This window comes from Thermobia domestica, chromosome 3 (genome assembly GCF_964235325.1).
Source record: "Thermobia domestica chromosome 3, izTheDome1.hap1.1, whole genome shotgun sequence".
In the NCBI taxonomy this organism is placed as follows: domain Eukaryota; kingdom Metazoa; phylum Arthropoda; class Insecta; order Zygentoma; family Lepismatidae; genus Thermobia; species Thermobia domestica.
The window spans coordinates 66,152,411-66,171,212 of NC_137456.1; the positions used below are offsets into that span (position 1 = coordinate 66,152,411).

The following is an 18,802-nucleotide window of genomic DNA, read 5'->3' on the forward strand; positions in this document are numbered from 1 at the left end:
CACCGTGACGGTGCCTTCCTCAGACTGTCTTTCTTTTCTCGGGCCGTAAAAGGAGAATAACAGCTTAGGAAAGGCACCGTTACAGTGTTGTAATAAGTATTGTATTTATACCTAGGTAATGTAGACATTATTACTCAGTTCTTGTATATGTGGTACACAAAAGCTGTACAAAAAAGTTTGGGTGGACACGTTTAAGAATAGTAACCTTCATTAGAAGGACTTGAAAGTGACTTAAAATGATATTTTATCCAATGTAAACTTGATAAATCCGAGTATAGGTGTTATTCTCGACGAACATGGTATTTATTTCATTTTGTTATAATATGTAAAATAATAAGGTTACATTTCATTGAAGAATTGTTAAAAAATCCCACAGAAATTTGAATATCCATACAGTTTAATTTTAAAATATTTCTCAAGATTAGATTAGCATAAAAAATTAAAATAAATTGATTTATTTCTAATATATTAAAGGAATATAAGACAAATTATTCCTATTCTAGAACATGAATAAAAGTTAATTTTGATATTTAATTAATGATTTGCTTTCTATTGACAAAAAGAATATAAATCACAAGTGAAAAAATTATCAGTTTTCTGTAGTTATAAACTATAATTCTACTTAGAGGTTAAAAATGTAAAAATAATTTTACCTTGTCTTCCAAGACAGTATTTGAAGATTCTGATTTTCTACGAGGCGAAATTCCTGGATTACTCGTCACTTGGTTTGATGGTTGCTAAAATGAAATAAATAAATGAATAAATAAACAAATAAAACGAAGTGAAAGGAGATATAGATGGGTTTGAAGCCGAAGTTGTATAGAAAGATGTACAAAATAGAATCAAAAGGAAATAATAGTTTTCGGTAGTAAAGCATTTTCATATAAGAGATGGGCATACATTATTTTATTAAAAATATATACTGTTTTTAAGATATAATTTAGAATAGTTTGTGTTATTAGGTTTTTTCTGGCGACATGATTTTAGTAATTCTTTTCGGGCTATCAATCAGGTGAAGGTATTGACATTCGACGTTTCGAATGCAGACATCGCATTCTTCTTCAGGAATTGTAATGAAGGGACCGGAGACGTGAGCATGTATATATAGTGACTATTTAGGGGCAGAACTATGGATGGGGGCTTGTGATTGACTGAGGGAAATGCTGACTTCTGATTGGCTGAGGAATGCTGGCTCCTGATTGGCTGTTGTTGTGGCTACAAGAAATGGCTTTGTTAAATGTCTGTTTCTGTTCCTGAAAAGGGCCGACCAGATAGAACTGAGTTGAAACTCATTGTCTCTATTGAGACTGTTCCTTTCAGGTGAGATAGCTGTGGCTTCCGTTTTTGTTCTTTCCCAAAAATTGCTGCACTTGCTACTATGGTGGTATTTTTAAAATCAATTCGGGTTGCTGAAATATTATGTAGCTGTTATGTTCTTTGCATCGTTGTTCTATTGTACGTCCAGTCTGTCCTATGTATACTCTGCCACGTTCACATGGTATACGGTATACACCAGGAGTGCGCAGGTGTGAAGGTCGTCTTTCACTGGTTTGAGTAATGATCTGATGTTGGCTGGAGGTTTAATAATCACTCTTATACCATGTCTGGCAAAGTAATTTGCTGAGTTTCCTGGAGGCGCGGCAAATAAAAGACAATACGATAGTAGAGAGATAATCCTCACTCTCAACTTTTTTTGGTCACTTTCCCCTCAGTCAATCACAAGCCTCCATTCATAGCTATGCCCCTAAATAGTCACTATATACATCCTACATGCTCACGTCTCCGTTTTCATAATTACAATCCCTGAAGATATCTGCATTCGAAACATCGGATGTAAATACCTTCACCTGGCTGATAGCCCGAGAAGAGTTACTTAAAAAAAAAAAAAAAAGTTTGCGTCATTATTTTACACGAGTATTAGGATATATAGTTATAATATTTAATCATATGTTAATGAAAAATAGTATTTTATATGTTATATGAAGAATAGTAATTTATAATTGTGAGTAAAGAGCAAATATGTAAGTTCTAAATGAAAAAAATTTGCGTGTTTTTCATATGTGGTGAAACTATGCATAAAAAAAAGCTTACAACGTTGCGTTGATCTCCTCTACTCAGTGGTTGCAAGGCAGGAATTCTTTGGCTTGTTGATCGAAGATTGTCATTGAACTGTGAAATGGTAGTGGTTGAACGTGGACGACTCTATGTATTGAAAAAGAAAAAGAAAGGTAATTAAAAAAACAAGTCAAAATGAACTGTGATCACAGAAAACCAAAGAGAAACACTGTTTGTGAGTACTGTATAAAGAAAAATACGTTCCAAAAAGTTTCAAATATGATACCCTGTTAATTTTTAATATTGCAAATCAAATTGTTATAGCTAATTACGGCTGTAATTGGTTGATTCATTATATTTTATAAGAGAACCATGAGATGAACTGGGGGCATTAAAATACGATAAAAGTATTTAACCATCCAAAATGTATTTCACAGATTATAAAAGTATATTTAAATAATGTTTGAGAAGTATTTAAACTTCATATCACATAAACATGATTTGTGTAGTATTTGAGCTAATCAAATAACACATGTAACTAATTCTCTGGAAACACTTAAATTTATTTTGACTTGTGTATATATATTAAAACAACAAACACGTCAGTATTCTGTATTAATTAATTATACGATAGAAATCAAAAGTCATGTTGTTGAATACGATTAAGTAAGTAATTTAAGAAATTTTGTAGTACGAGCTTAGCAAAAAGCTGAACTGTTTCATATTTTTTCCCCTTCATTTTGAATTTAAAATATGCCAATATAGATACTTTTTTTTTTCACTGAGTACTTTAAAGATAATACTGTATATGCTTTGTTATAAGTTTGAAAATATGAAACAGCTTGTTTGCATAATAGAAAAGAAATGAACCCAAACAGGTCTGCTGTACTGTACATGCAAAAACGTATCAAATTTTGTTTTGTAAATTTATCTAAATGTTTATTGATTGAAAGAAATTGTATTAAAATTAGTATGTTTTTAGTGTTAGTTTACAGTATTATATTACCTTTCTCTAACTTTGAGAAAGTTACTTTTTGGTGGCAATTAAGCTTAAATTTGTGTTAAATTCTTTATTTTAGCTTTATTTTTTTGTTAGATTTTAGTTTAAAAATTTGTTAATAATCAGCTTCCTGTATTGTGGGAAGGTTCCTTATATATGAAGTATGTATTTCTTGTTATTTCCTGTTAGCTCCCATTGCCAAAGGAATAAAAATAAAATTATATTCAATATTGAAAATGTTTCCATACCGTGACTGTAGTGCTTGGCGCCTTAAAAATCCCAGGCGTTGATTCTACAGTCAAATTAAGGTCAGTGTCAGGTGTATTTGTCGTGGTTTTAAAAGTCGTAATATTATTGTCAGTTATGTTTAAGACTGTTGTAGTACCAGTTGTTGTACTGATTCTAGTTGTAGTAGTTTTTTCACTTACAGTGGCTGATGTCCTAATAGAATCTGTAGAGGGTGTAGTAGAAGATGAGAACTTTATGTCCTTTTGAAATTTTTCTGTTGTTGCAACTGGAGCAGAGGTACTAGTAGATATGGGTAATGATGATGACACATCAGTTGACGGTTCAGTTGTAACAGTTTGAACTGGAATTAATTTGTTTTTCATAATTTGAGTTTCTGTTGATCCTTTAAAAATTGTGTTATTAATTGCAGATTCTTTAGGAGTTACATGTTTGTCGTCAGCAACTGCTTCAGTTGAACTTTGAATGTCTTTTATATTTCCTTTCGTTTCAGTTATGTTTAATAATTTTGGGTCTCCTTTGTCATTGGAAATTACTTGAGAATCAGGAATTAAGGGAATGATATTTTGTATTATGCCTTGAGTTGTGGTAGCAGTTGTAGAACTACTAATTAAATTAATGGAAGCATTGATACTATCAGATTCTTGTTCTTTGAGATTAGGTTCTGTTTTATTTTCGTGTATTATTATTTTAGATGTTAATGGAGTGACGAGAATATTATTATCTAATTCAGAATCACTTGCAGTTGGAGCTACAGACTGATTTGTATCCATTTCAACTGAGCTTGGGGAACTAACAACAACATTTGCTTTGATCGTCGTGGTATTAATAGGATCTTTTGTCAAGGGTAGCTTATTTTCTGTCGTTGTTGCCACTGAGTTTGTTAAAATAACCTCGGTAACATTTTCTTTGTTTAAAATTGTTTCTGAACTTGTCAATACATCTTTGTGCTCTGATTTTGTTGTAGAATTGTCTTCAAGGGGATTAGAAGTTAAGTTCAAAATTATTTCATTATTTATTGTAGCTGTTTGTATTAATTTATCAGTTGTAGTTATGTCGACCAGACTTATAGTTTGGTTCTCTTGTTCATTTGAACTGTCTACAAATGGTGTCGTCAAAGTGTTTTGTGTTTCTGTCAAACTTTGAGTTATTGGCGCGACGGTAGTTGAGGAACCAAAGTGAGTTAGTTCCATATCCTTAGTTTCTTCAGGCTTATCCTGTAATATAAATTGTATAATAATATGCAACTATAAAATAAAACTATATATGAAGTATAAGAATATAAGCAAGTTCCTATTTTATATTACAAAAAAATTACTGTTCTATACTACAAATTACTTTAGGATACATTCAGTTAAAATTAATTACGTATGTAGTAATTAAAAATATTTGTTACATTAACATTTTAACTAAATGACTATTAAATAACATATGCACTACATTTAATATATTAATCCACCACAATGGGGAAAAGGAGAGAAGTCCTGTTCGTATCTTAGCTATAAAATTACAATTATTATAAGAATATTCAGAAAACATAGATTTAATGTAAGCAAATTGAGTATTTAAGTAACATTTTTGAAAAAAGTGTTTAGGAAACATACCAACAGCTTATATGCAGAAGTATTACAAATAAATAATTTAATAATAATTAATATTGTTATCTGTGTGCTCTTTTTTAGATCTTATACTTTTATGATGTGTAAGTAGTATTTCATTGTTTAAGGCTGATTTTAATAATATTTGTATCGTTATTGTGCTTATACTGAGATAGTGTCGCTTACCATTCTGTTCTTGTGTTTCAAACTTCCCTGTGCACTTACAAGAATATTTAACACACAAAAATAGTCCATATATGTTCAGGGTATTCCGCTTAGGACTAGCAAATGAAAGTGGCATAACTTTTTTATTTACCAAGATTTATCGTCCAAACTTATTTGTTACACACACACAACAATAACTCAGAAAGTTTCCCTTACAAATGAAGAATATAACAAACTTCTAAGTATGCACCGTTAATTGCGCAGTAAATGTCAAAACGGTATTCCGCATTAATCCAAATGTTCTCAAACATCTGTGGAGTAACGTTGCTTATGGCAACCACAATTCTTTCACACAAGTCATCCAGACCTTGAACTAGAGTAGAATAAACCTGGTCCTTAACAAATATTCATAGGAAGAAGTCACACACACAGTAAGGTCTGGTAATCGTGGAGATTATGTCATGAACTTTAAATCTCTTCCAATCCATCTTCCATTGAAATGATCATCAAGAACGTCTCTGACGACATGAGAAAAATGGAAATGAGCTTCGTTTTGTTAGAGAATGGCTTCGGGTGGTAGTTGAGGTAAGGCATATTGCTGCAACACGTTTAGGTAATTGTTCGAATTCACTGTTGTATCAGCGAAAAAGATGAGACTGATAACTTTGTTCTTCATAAGAACACATTACATATTCAATTTCGGAGAATCTCGTTCTCTTTTTCGCACTTCGTGATGATTATCTGATTTTCAAATCCTACAGTTACATCTGTTAATATATCCACTAACTTGGAAAATTGCCTCGTCTGAAAAACAAACACTGTTCAGGAATGCGTCGTCTTCATCAATTTTTTCAAGCATTCTTCTGCGAATTGTATCCTCATCGGCTTGTCAGCCGGTTTCATGCGCTGGTGAAGTTGAATCTTGTAAATATGCAGGCGCAATCTTTTGTGCACTACCTTATGCACAGTTGATTTTGAGATTTGTAGTTGCCTGCTAGCTTCTCATATGGATTTACGGGGCCTTCTGTTAAATGCAACACGAATTCTCTCCACGCCTTCTTCTGAAACTTTCCTTTTTACATGTTTACCAGTCATCGGTAACAACGATCTCGTTTCTCGTAACTCCTGGTCCCATTTCTTGATGGATATGTAATTTGGTACTACTTCTTTTACATGACTCCATAATGTACATGAAAACGCATCTGAACAAGTTTCACAGGTTTCAATTCCGAAAGCGCTAACACGCAAAACATCCTCTGTCGAGGCGTCCACATGATGACTGTCAGATAAGCAATAAGAGTTTAACGGCTTTGTGGCTAGCACAAGATAGCAGGACTTGTGGCACTTGATGCATTGTTAACAAAACTTTCTGGTTCACAGTGGTACAAACTTACCGTCATTCTAATAATTTCTTTCATTGTTACATTTTTCCTTCATTATAGTCCTAAGCGGGACACGCTGTGTATATATATTAAAACGGTCCTTATTTTTGGTTTCCGATCTTCTTTTTGTTTCTTTTTCTTTTTTCTTTCTTTTCTTTCTTTCTTTCTTTCTTTTTAAGTTTCAGCTCCTAAAATGGTACCATATCAGACAAAAGTAACCCATGAGAAAAATCAACTCAATTGAATAATAATATATGGTGCCCCAAGCAGCCTAAAATTTTGAATGCAATTCTAGTGCACAATATAAGGCAAATGCAGTTTGTAAGTTCGGAACGGCTAGTGGGAATGCAACCATATCTTGAAGAAGGTAATGGAAGTACATCCGCATCTATTACTGTGTAGTATCATCATGGTGGCCATCTTGAAGTCCGCCAACTTGAATCAGGTACATCATTTTTAATAAGAAGGGGGTCACGTACATATATCGTAGCTTTTTACAAACACACATCCGACATTTTCCAACTCATCTCTAGTCATTTAATAGCTATTATCTTCATAATATATGTATATCAACTTTCAATTGTTTTTTTCCAAATTTACAAGGTACCTTTACCTCATATTGTATATTGTACATCCATTCAAAATTTGAGGTAGCTTGGAGCACCATTTAATATCATTCAACTTTGCTAATTTTTTTCATGGGTTCCTTTGTTCTAATCTATATATATAAAAGAGAACGTACAAATCCTTTGTCCGCTCATCACGCTAATACGGCTGAACCAATTTCTTTTATTTTTGGGGGGTTATTAGGATTTGGACCCTAGATGGTTTTTATCATATCACTTTAATTTTCAATTACCAGTGTCTTGAGATAATTGACCATTCAGGTGTCCATTACGTACAAATCCTTTGTTAGTTCATCATAGGTATAAAAATAAACGTATTTATATGCAACCCGCATGACCGTGTCACTCGGCGGGTTAACATACATGACAGGCGTTATAATGGTTTTTATCATATCACTTGAAAGCGAAAAAGTAAAAATTATCTAAGTAACAAAGTTTATTGCGTTCGGGGGTGACCGCAGCGAAGCGGGGCGGGTTAACATAAATGACAGGCGATATAATGTTAACATTTACTGCAATCTTCTATGGTTTTTATCATATCACTTGAAAGCGAAAAAGTAAAAATTATCTAAGTAACAAAGTTTATTGCGTTCCGGGGTGACCGCAGCGAAGCGGGGTGAACGCTGCTAGTATGGAACTATTTTAGAGGATGAAACTCAAGGAAATAAGTACGTCGAAAAAGAAAACCAATCTAATCTTTATGCATATATATATATATATATATATATATATATATACCGAAATTTTTGCTAATATAAGAATAAATGAAATCACATATAACATATTATTAACATATGTCTAACCCTAGTGACAAGAAGGTTTTTACTTCGCACATTTTTAAAATTCTTTTTATGGTTTAAATCCTTTTTGAAGTGTGCCTAGGCTGACGATGAAGACGATGTTCTTCGAAAGTATTTCCTAGTGATGTTTGTTTCTTGCGGTGACTATTAGCCTTTTACTTACATTATTTCTAATAAATGAAATCGTTCTCTTATATTGCCATTGATGAAGTCAATAATCAAAGTAAATTGGGGTATAAAGTATAAATCTCACTGAACAAAATCAAATATATAGAATCAACTTATTAAAGAATTAATTAAGTTAATAATTTCACCAACAAATTATATTATGCTCTTCAATTGGCATATAATGGAAACATTGACTTATTTTATAAGTGATAAGTAAGTCTTGTGTATGGTAAACCCTGAAATCAACAGTAAGTACATTTCAATCTATTGAACCCCTTTATCTATTCAGAGGAAGTTGTTAAACATTAATAACATGGTGGTAACTGTCTGTACCACATTTCTATTACTAAAGTAATAGCTAATTTACCATTTGAAATTCTGGAAAAAAAAAAAAACCAATAAATAGCTGAGTTTATATGTCCGATTATTTGTTGTAAGAGTTTTAGAAATAAGATATAGATAGTCAAACTTACCGATGTTGGTTGTTTCCGCTGGATCTCTTTCTGAGAAACTGAGGAACCTTCTGTTCGGGAGTCGGAAATCTAAGAAAATATGAAATGTATTGTCAAATTTAACTTTCCTATTTAAAGTTAAATCTTTTGTTTATAAAATAAATATAGTACATATATCATTAATGGCATTATATACTATGAATTGATATGAAATTAAAACAAACAAGTAACAGTCATTCACATTTCAGAACGAATCAACCGCATCCTTTCTTGAACTCTTTATTTTACCTTAAATTATATACTGTTGAAAATTCCAACTTATCTGCTTGTAAATCTCCTATTTCTTTTTTTCTGTGCCTACTGTGTCGTTCCACAGCAGCATACATTTCCAGAATAAGGAACAGCGAAATTGGTGCTTAAAACCAAAAAGACATAGAAAATTTGCCAACATGTAAATTGTCGTAGGTACTATGTGCGATTATATTGGTCTAATTGTTTAATATTAAAACTATTTATAATAATTGTTGTATATTTAAAACGTAAGTATAGAGCTACATACATGAAATAAATAAATACTAGAATATGTTGTTCATTAATGTTCAGTATATGGTTTCATTTTTGAAAGTAGCGTTATACTGCAAAGAAATCTGAGTTATTATTATTATTATTATTATTATTATTATTATTATTATTATTATTATTATTATTATTATTATTATTATTATTATTATTATTATTATTATTATTATTATTATTATTATTATTTGGTCTAGGAATTAATTCGTGCGGTTGGTACGCACACATTGAAGCTGTAGTACAAACACAAAATACATAAATACCTTAAGAAAAATATTGTCCATCGCTAGCCACCACTTTCGCCCATCTGTCAGGCAATGTACGGATTCCGTGGCGAAAGAAGTCCTCATCCTTGGAAGCGATCCAGTCAGAGACCCATGTTTCGATATCTTCTGAAGAAGTAAACCGCTGTCCAATCAAATCGTTGTTCATGCAATCGAACAAGTAGTAGTCCGAAGGAGCAACGCCTGGTGAATACGGCGGGTAGGGTAAAACTTCCCATCCGACATTTTCTAAATAGGTTTTGACCGGTTTTGCGACATGTGGGCGAGCGTTATCATGTTGAACAATAAGTTTATCATGTCTGTTCTCCCATTCTGGTCGTGTTCTGGCCAGAGCTTGCTTCAAACGCATTAATTGTCGTCGATAACGTTCTCCATTCATAGTTTCACCCGGTTGCAGCAGCTCATAGTACACCACACCTTTCATATCCCACCATATGCACAGCATAACCTTTGCACAGTGAATATCTCGTTTTGGTTGTGATGGACCTGGTTCACCTGGTTTCACCCAGGCCTTTTTTCGTTTAGGGTTCTCGTAATGGATCCACTTCTCATCACCCGTAATAATTCGATGCAGAAACCCCTTTCTGCTCTGTCGTTGAAGCAGCAATTCGCAAATGGTTTTTCGTCTTTCAACGTCTCTGTCTTTCAATTCATGTGGAACCCAATGTGACATCTTTTGAATCATTCCCATGGCTTTCAAGCGTTTGGAGACTGTTGTTTGATCAACGCCTAATGCTGCTGCAAGTTGTTCCTGCGTTTGACACGAATCCTGCTCGAGCAATGCTGTCAATTCTTCGTCTTGAATTTTTTTTGGCTGTCTAGCTCGCTTTTGGTCTGCCAAGCCGAAATCACCACTTCTAAACCGTGCAAACCACTTCTGACACGTTCGCTCAGCTAGAGCATGGTCACCATACACTTCCACCAAAATACGATGACTTTCAGTCGCACTTTTCTGCATGTTAAAGTAATGCAGCAGGACACCCCGCAAAAACACTTTATCAGGCACAAATTGCGCCATGTTCACTTAACTACAAACTGGTGTTGTTGACGCTTTAATCCACTGCCCTATACTACGAACGATACGCGATGACAGGGGTTTGCAACACATGTGTGGATACACGGAACTGTGGGACGGTCCGTTCGTTGCGCCATCTCTTGTCCACCCGCACGAATTAATTCCTAGACCAAATATTATTATTATTATTATTATTATTATTATTATTATTATTATTATTATTATTATTATTATTATTATTATTATTATTATCTAGCAAAAAGAAAAGGTTAGGAATTTCAAGGAAAGAATGAAGTAATATAGTGCTAATTAAATTACTTGTAAATTACAACGATGAGTGGTGAAATCAGTGCAATTTATACTTTTATTAATAAATGTATTAGTAATTGTTCGCAAGCTTAGAAGATTAGCACGCGAGTTTAGACTGAAATCATATAACTGCAACTGACAAAGTTGACAAGTGAATTAAAGCAATCAAATACAGAACCAAATACTAGGATCAAATATAGTATTGTCGCCTCGGGAATCTGAAAGCCCCAGAATTTGAACAACTTGAAAAAAAAAAAAATCGTGCACATTTCGCACTGGAATACTAATGCTACTTCGGAATGTGAACGCCCAGCACGTTTTTGCCATGTATTCGTATGTATGTTTCTCCTGTGCTTGGTCTACCAATATTCTTTGTCGATAAGTTCATTGTCGGAAGCTGGGGTGCACTGTAGCTCAACGGTAGAGCGCTTACCTCTGGAACGTGGGGTCCCTAGTTTGATCTTCGGCCAAGTAAATTTGTGATGGACAACATCGTGTCCGTGAGTTTTCTCGGAGTACTCCCGTTTTCTCCCACATTCCCATTCCACCAAGTCTTCCATCATCATTCACTTGTCCTAATCATTCGTCTCCCTTAGTCCAAAGGACATAATTGTGGGACGTTAAACTCAAAGATTTCATTTTCGGAAGCTATAATTAGTGAAAACATCTCGTATACTTCTGTATTTGTTTTGTGTTATGTTATTATTTAATATATATATATATATATATATATATATATATATATATATATATATATAATAACAATTTTGTGGTTGTGCCATAGGATCTGGAAAATTTATTTTTATTCAGGTATTATTATTATTATTTGTTAATATTTTACTTTAAAATTCAATGTATTTACTGTTTAAGTATTTTTAAAAAATCTAGTTCGTAGAAACCAAGAATGATTTACTCCAGTTCCTATTACATTGCTGGAATGTAACAGGTGTTCTTCTGTGCATAAACCCAGATACGAAATACGAATTACAACAATGTTGTCATTACATTTTCTTCCAGGCCTTATATATATATATATATATATATATATATATATATATATATATATATATATATATAGGGTATTTCAAAACAACACCAACAACGTTTGTAGGGTGATTCCTGACATTAAGATAAGACAAAAAGCATAGACAAACCTGGTGCACAAATGCCCTTTCGGAGTTATCGGCTGCCGAAAACATAAAAAAAAAAAAGAACTTTAATGGTTCATAGCTCCAATACTATGGGACTTACCGTAGTCGGGTCAAGAGTGCACTTAAGAACTAGTATGTGGCCTATCCTAATATCCATGTTTCAGAATCCTGCGGTACTTCTGCAACAATTTTTATAGAGGTAGTTGGTGAATACTTCAAAGTATATGCCCCTAACGAAACTCCGTCTATAAAAATTATTGCGTGAGTACCGCAGGATTCTGAAACATGGATATTTGGATAGGGTACATACTAGTTTCTCAATGAAGTCTTGACCCGACTACAATAGGTTCCATAGTTTTGGAGCTGTGGACCTTCAAATTTCATTTTTTTTTCATGTTTTCGGCAGCCTATAACTCCGAAAGGAAGCATTTGTGCAACCAAGTTGGTCTATACTCTTTGTCTTATCTTGGTGTCGGGAATCATCTCCCAAACGTTGTCGGTGTTGTTTTGAAACACCCTATATATATATATATATATATATATATATATATATATATATATATATATATATATATATATATCACTCAACGCTATACAAAACTCAACTCAGTTAAGTGAATACTCGTCTATTTTGAACTTTTCTTACTGTGAAAATTATAAGTTAAAAGCTTATAAAGTTAAAAGTACAGTGGATATAATCTATCAGAACTCATAAAGAAAGTGGGGATAATATATAATAATAAAACGTATAAAATTTTCGTTTTGCGTGATAATATTTTAATATCTTATAACTTTAATATAATTGAACCCTTAATTCTTAATAAAAAGTGAAAATATCTGTTCTACAAAGGTCAATACTTGATAAATGGAGTGCGTATACTGGGTGATCCATGATCAATTCTTAATATTAATTCTCTCCCACTTCCAATGATTATCTGGCTTTCTGGATTGAAATTACTATCTCTTAATGGAAGTTATTTCCTCATTGCCTCATAATGCTGGGTCAATACAGCAAATTTTGTGATCTCATAAGAAACTGAATTCAGAATCAGATGGGCTAAACATTTGGCTCCATTCTTCTGTAAAATTTGATGTCATTATATTAAGATACTTATCACTGTAAAGTTATGTAATTCATAATAATGTCATAGAAAGGTGTTTAATGTAAGTAAGATATATCAAATCTTTAGTTTCTACTATGAAATTTACTCTATTATTGTGTTCTGCAGGAAATATAAAAATTAAAGTATTTAGGGAAAATATTTATAAAATGGCACAAAGTGAATAACATGTTTCATTGAATATGATTCAATATTTTAATTTACTAAATAAATAAACAGATATTTCTCATCTTTAGCACAAGATTTTTTAAAAATCAGATTCTATTTATTATAATGATATCAGTTTATGGAATTCTACTCACCGCCTCAGTAGATTTAGTATTGAGATGAGGTTGGGTTGAAACTGTATTGTGTTGTTTCCGAGGCAAGGAGGGAACTGTATAAGTCAACGAAGATTCTTCTGGGCCTGCTGTTATTATCTAATGGAGAAAAGCAGTGAAGAAAATTGCTATGTGTTAGTGATAAGAAAGACGTAGTTAAGAAGAAACAGAGTATTTCTCATGCACATATTAAAGAAGTAATATGTTACTTAATTGCAGTGCTTGTTCTGACTGTTATGTTTAGCCATAATAGAGAACTTTTCATCTCTTAAAAATAATTCATGATCTAGCTATGTGTTACCTACGTCCTTCAAAATATAGGATGCGGCATAAGTAACGCCCTTTTTAGCTTTCATTGCTTACTGTTACATATTATTATTATTAGTATTATTACCTATTTTTGTTTACTTAGTTTTACAATGTTTTACAATATTTTACAATAAATCTCTTTTTTCTTTTATTGTAGGAATTTGAGTGTGGCAAAGAGCAAAGAGTGAAAGAGGTTCAACTTTACTACGCGATTAACAAAGGAGCAAAGAGTGAGAGCGGTTCAACTTTACTACGGGATTAGCAAAGGAGCAAAGAGTGAGAGCGGTTCAACTTTACTACGCGATTAACAAAGGAGCAAAGAGTGAGAGCGGTTCAACTTTACTACGCGATTAACAAAGGAGCAAAGAGTGAGAGCGGTTCAACTTTACTACGCGATTAACAAAGGAGCAAAGAGTGAGAGCGGTTCAACTTTACTACAAAAACAAGAAAAATGGTGCTGAAACAGCTTGTTTGTTAGCTACAGAATTCAACATTCCACAGGCTGCATAAGGAAATTTGAAAGAACATCTAGTGTAAATGATACCCCAAGATCAGGTAGGCAAGTTTCAACAACAAGTGTGTAAAAGTGTGCAGAAGTAAGAGAATCATTCTTGAGCACTTATCAAAAATCCAATAGACGTCTCTCTCAAGAGTTAGGTATTAGTGATAGAAGTGTTCGTAGAGTCTTAAAGAAATTAAGATGAGACTTTACATCCCTCGTGTGCTAGCTACAAAGTTTGCATGATGGAGATGAAGACAAGCAGTTTTGTGCAATTTTCATGAACAAAGTTAATGAAGATGAGACTTTTTTTTTATAAGATATGGTAGTCAGATGAAACAACCTTCAAGTTGAGCGGACATATCAATCTCCATAATTGTATATACTGGAGCGATGCTAACCCACTTATCACTTCGGACAAAGATGTAAACTTACCAGGAGTTACAGTTTGGGCTTCAATGGGAATAATAGGGCCGATATTCTTTGATGGTACTGCTAATCAAGACAATTATTTACATATGCTACAAACTGAATTCTGGCCCCGAGTTCAAAATCAGAGTGACATTTAATTTCAACAGGATGGTGCACCGACCCACTATGCTTTAAAAGTTTGGGAGTGGTTAAATGTTTATTTAGAGAGCAGGTGGATAGGATGAACTGGAGTGATTAATTAACAATCAAGGTCACCAGACTTTACACTACCTGACCTTTTCTTGTGGGGTGTATTGAAAGATCTTGTTTACAGCCTGAAACCAAAAACAATTCCTGAGTTAAAACAAGCAATTTCCGATATATTTTCTGAAATTAACATGGGAATGTGTCAAGAGGTTTGTAGAAGTGTTGGGCAAGAAGATGGGAATGTTGAAAATATTATTTAATCTCAATAAGTGGTGCAGTTTTGTTGTTTTCATGAAGCAATTTATCAGAAAATACTATATTTTATTTTATACATTTAACTAGTGTAATACATTTGAGTAACTTAAAAAAGACGTTTGCTTATGCCGAACCCTGTATTTGACAAGTGAAAGAACAATATTTACACTTTATAATGTTAGTATATGTAAAAGAACATTAAAAGCTCTTGCAGCATTTGAAAAAAGAATTAGTAACATATCCTTCTAATGCTGTCATAACTAAATGACTACGGAAGTGCGTAAAGAACACAGGAGCTCTACATTTCTCATGAAAACTTGTGATTATTGCTTTTATAAAGTCAATAAAAAAGTTATAGAACGTTTAAAATAGGGAGAAACCTATTAATATTCTGTATTTTTCTCAAACCTTGTAATTATTTAGTAGTTTCTAATTTTACAATAACCAAAGACATCTAAAAATTATGTAAATTATATTTGTATTGTTCAATTTCAAATGGCAAAAATTGTCATTAAAAAAAGAAAAAAAATAGGACTCAAAATCAATTCTTTTGTTCAAAGGGAGACATATATCAAAGATTAATACAGAGAGCATTTTTTATGAAAAATAGATCTGAAGGCATGTATATTTTAACACAACTGAATTATAAGAAAATGTATATTCACTTATAAACAAAACGAAAGTCTTCTAGATCAAAATGTGTAAATAAAACAAAAAGTTAAAATAAGAATTTGAAAGTAACGATAAATAACAAATTAAAATGAATTTATACAATGAATTTATATATTGGGACTTCAGGCATGATGAAAAATCAATAGTCCTGGAAAAGTAAAATTAATTAAAACTTTTCTCTGAGTTATTTTCTATTTTTCATATATGTTTAGAGATCATGGTCATTTCTTTTATAACTAATAGCAAGGAAATGAGAAGGTACTATTTCTAAATTTACTTTGAGATTTAACTTTTTAAAGCCTATATATATATATATATATATACAATGGCTGAATTTAGAGGGATTCACCGGTGCACACGCACTCCCCTTCATTGTAAATATACACTATCTAAAATGAGAAGTTAGCAATAAAAATAGCAACACTTTTCAAAAATTTCTGCCGTAATGTTTCCCTTTGGGACTTACAAGAAAGCGTAGTTTTGCAAAAGCAATAGTTTAAGTCGATTTTCTGAAGGCTGAAGAAAAAGGATTTGGAAAATCGTGGGTTCGATTTCCAAGACCAGACACTGAACATTTCCAGGGCAATTCCTCATTCACACCATAGAGATATTTAAAAATTCACATTTAATTCAAATGTACTGGTTAGTTATTGGTGCACCCCCGGCAGAAAATCCTGGATCCGGCCCTGACATACATACATACATATATATATATATATATATATATATATATATATATATATATATATATATATATATATATATATTTAATTATACTAGCAAATACACTTCTAAAAGTAACGTACATACACTTCTAACTAGCAATTAGAATCATTTAATGCATAACATTTAGTATATACCTCCTTAATTTATCATAAGTGTTAATATTGTTATAAAATTATTTGTTATTTTCTTCAATAAGTGTATTATGTTAATGATTATATTCACTAGAATATATTGTAAGTGATAATGTTATAGTATTATTTGTTACTGTTTAGTAAGTATGTGGTGTTAGTGCTTATGTTAATTACGTTAATGATAAAATTCGTTGTACATCGAGTTTTATTAGTGTTAGAAGTTATTAGAAAAATAAACTTTCATGAAAAGTTTAGTCTTTTCCTACATGAGGAAATACTGTTCTTCTTCCATTGAAAATGTTATACTTTAGTGTTTTTTAGACACTGTATGTTTCTCAGTGCCTGATTTGTGCTGGGAATTAGAATATGAATATATGGTGCGAAGCACGATATAAATTATAACATGCATAATGAAAGAGAAGAAGAAGAAGAAGAGAAGTAAGAATCATTAATTGCTTGTTTATGAAACACGAAGATAATTGCAAGGATCTTATAAAATAGAGGATCTGCCCTTACAACAAAATCTTGAAGTCATACGTCACGTTTCGCCACCCCTACTCTGCCCACTCCGTCCAATAGAATCACAATGTTTTGAGCCAACAATCATGGCGGAAACGAAAGTAGCCAATCAGACGACGGCAGAAACGAGAGTAGCCAATCAGACGTGCCGATGCTCGGTTGTTTTTTGGCTTCATCGATTTAATAGGATTAAGATACATATGGCCAGATCCTCTATTTATAACATCCTTGGATAATTGGGTGAAATAAGTTTATTTATACCGATGATTTGTTGTTATCAGTAATGTCCAATTGGTGAATTTCTGAAATATGCTTATTGTGTAATAGGTGATGAAGACAGAAGAGATGACGCTTTAGTCGATAAGTATAGGTGAGCTTTGCTCTCACTTTTGTTATTAATATTTTACTCCTAACAATTAATTACTTTGGACAATTTAATGTTTATTACATTATTACATTTAATGTTTACAACATTAATAATATGTTTTACAATTTAAAAATGTGTGGCGCCGCTTCTCCTTAATTACATTAAAAGTGTGAAAAACAAATCTACTTATAAGAGGCTAATCGTCCATTTTGGGTCGGGCCATTTTGTACATGTTTTTAACTAATAACAGTTTTCAGTGATATAGCAGACAAATAATAGGTGATGTATGTAGGTAGTAAACAGGCTAGAGAATTATGAGTGATGATTGTGACATTGTAAGGAATAAATTTATTATATGTAATAGGACCAAATAATTGAAATAATGAATCTATGGTGAAGATAGCCATTCCAATTAGGTTGATTGCTTTAATTGTGTGTAGGCAAGAGTGATCTAAATCTTCATTACTATTCGACTGAATCCTATTGATAATTGTGGTTCACTGATAGAGCGTTCACCTCTGGTGCATGGCGTCCTTGGTTCGATCCCAGCTCGTGCCAAGTGAGCTTTGTGGTGGACAAACACCATGTGCGTGGTTTTTTTCAGGGTTCTCTCGTTTCCTCTCACTTTCTTCATTCAACCATTTGATTCATTTCTCATCATCACTGTATCGTTTAACCTACCTGGCATGCATAGGACATAAAACGTAGGACGTAGGACGTAAAACTTAAAGATTTCATTTTCATTTTACTGATAGTTGTTGGTATAACGGAACCTAATGTCGTAGATGTAATTATAAAAACCAAGTCATGCACCGGATAGTTATGCCATAATAGATTTATCACTGTCGATTTGGAAAACTTTCATTTGGAAAATAGTTGTGGCATATTTATTCAAGAGATAAAAAGTTATGAAATAATAATGAATCACCAATTTACATTTTAGTTAGTCGCATTAACTAAACATGTTACTAACATTTACCTATTTTATGTATTTCCTCATGTTAGGCGTACTATTGAAGGAAATTAGGGACCAAGATAGCAGATCAGGGATTAAGAAAAGTGTTGTGAGAGAGGAAAGTATAGTTGACAATAATGGATCGGTATGCAGAAAGATGCCAAGAAAACTAGGAAAAGGCTTTAACAATTATTTTGTAAATATTCATTCATGCGGGATTAGATTGTAGCCTTAAATCAAAGCATCAAAAAATGTCCGTTTTAGTCTTTAATTAGTGACATTTGTTAAATGTATTAGATATATTTTTCGTATTAGCAATAATAATGGAGTCTGTTCTATTCTATATTGTTTCACTTTTAGCCTTAAAATTATCTCGTCGTTTTTTCTTAGACGGGGGAGTAATTCACATTTTAACTTCATTCCTATTCTTGAAAGTGAATCATTAAGGAAATTTCATTAAGCTCAACCTCTTTACAACTTTTT

The 18,802-nt window shown here is 32.5% G+C and overlaps 1 protein-coding gene across 2 annotated transcripts in view; it reads right to left on the reverse strand.

Moving 5' to 3' along the window:
- Positions 1–18,802, reverse strand: part of LOC145680463 (uncharacterized) — a 298,641-nt gene that overhangs the window by 66,147 nt on the left and 213,692 nt on the right. For both annotated transcript variants that reach the window (XM_081751026.1, XM_081751025.1), the window contains 5 exons: positions 13,251–13,367; positions 8,514–8,582; positions 3,304–4,518; positions 2,092–2,202; positions 654–737 (listed from right to left, as the gene is read on the reverse strand). In XM_081751026.1, the coding sequence (XP_081607152.1) occupies positions 654–737; positions 2,092–2,202; positions 3,304–4,518; positions 8,514–8,582; positions 13,251–13,367 (1,596 nt within the window). The remainder of the gene's footprint in view (positions 1–653; positions 738–2,091; positions 2,203–3,303; positions 4,519–8,513; positions 8,583–13,250; positions 13,368–18,802) is intronic.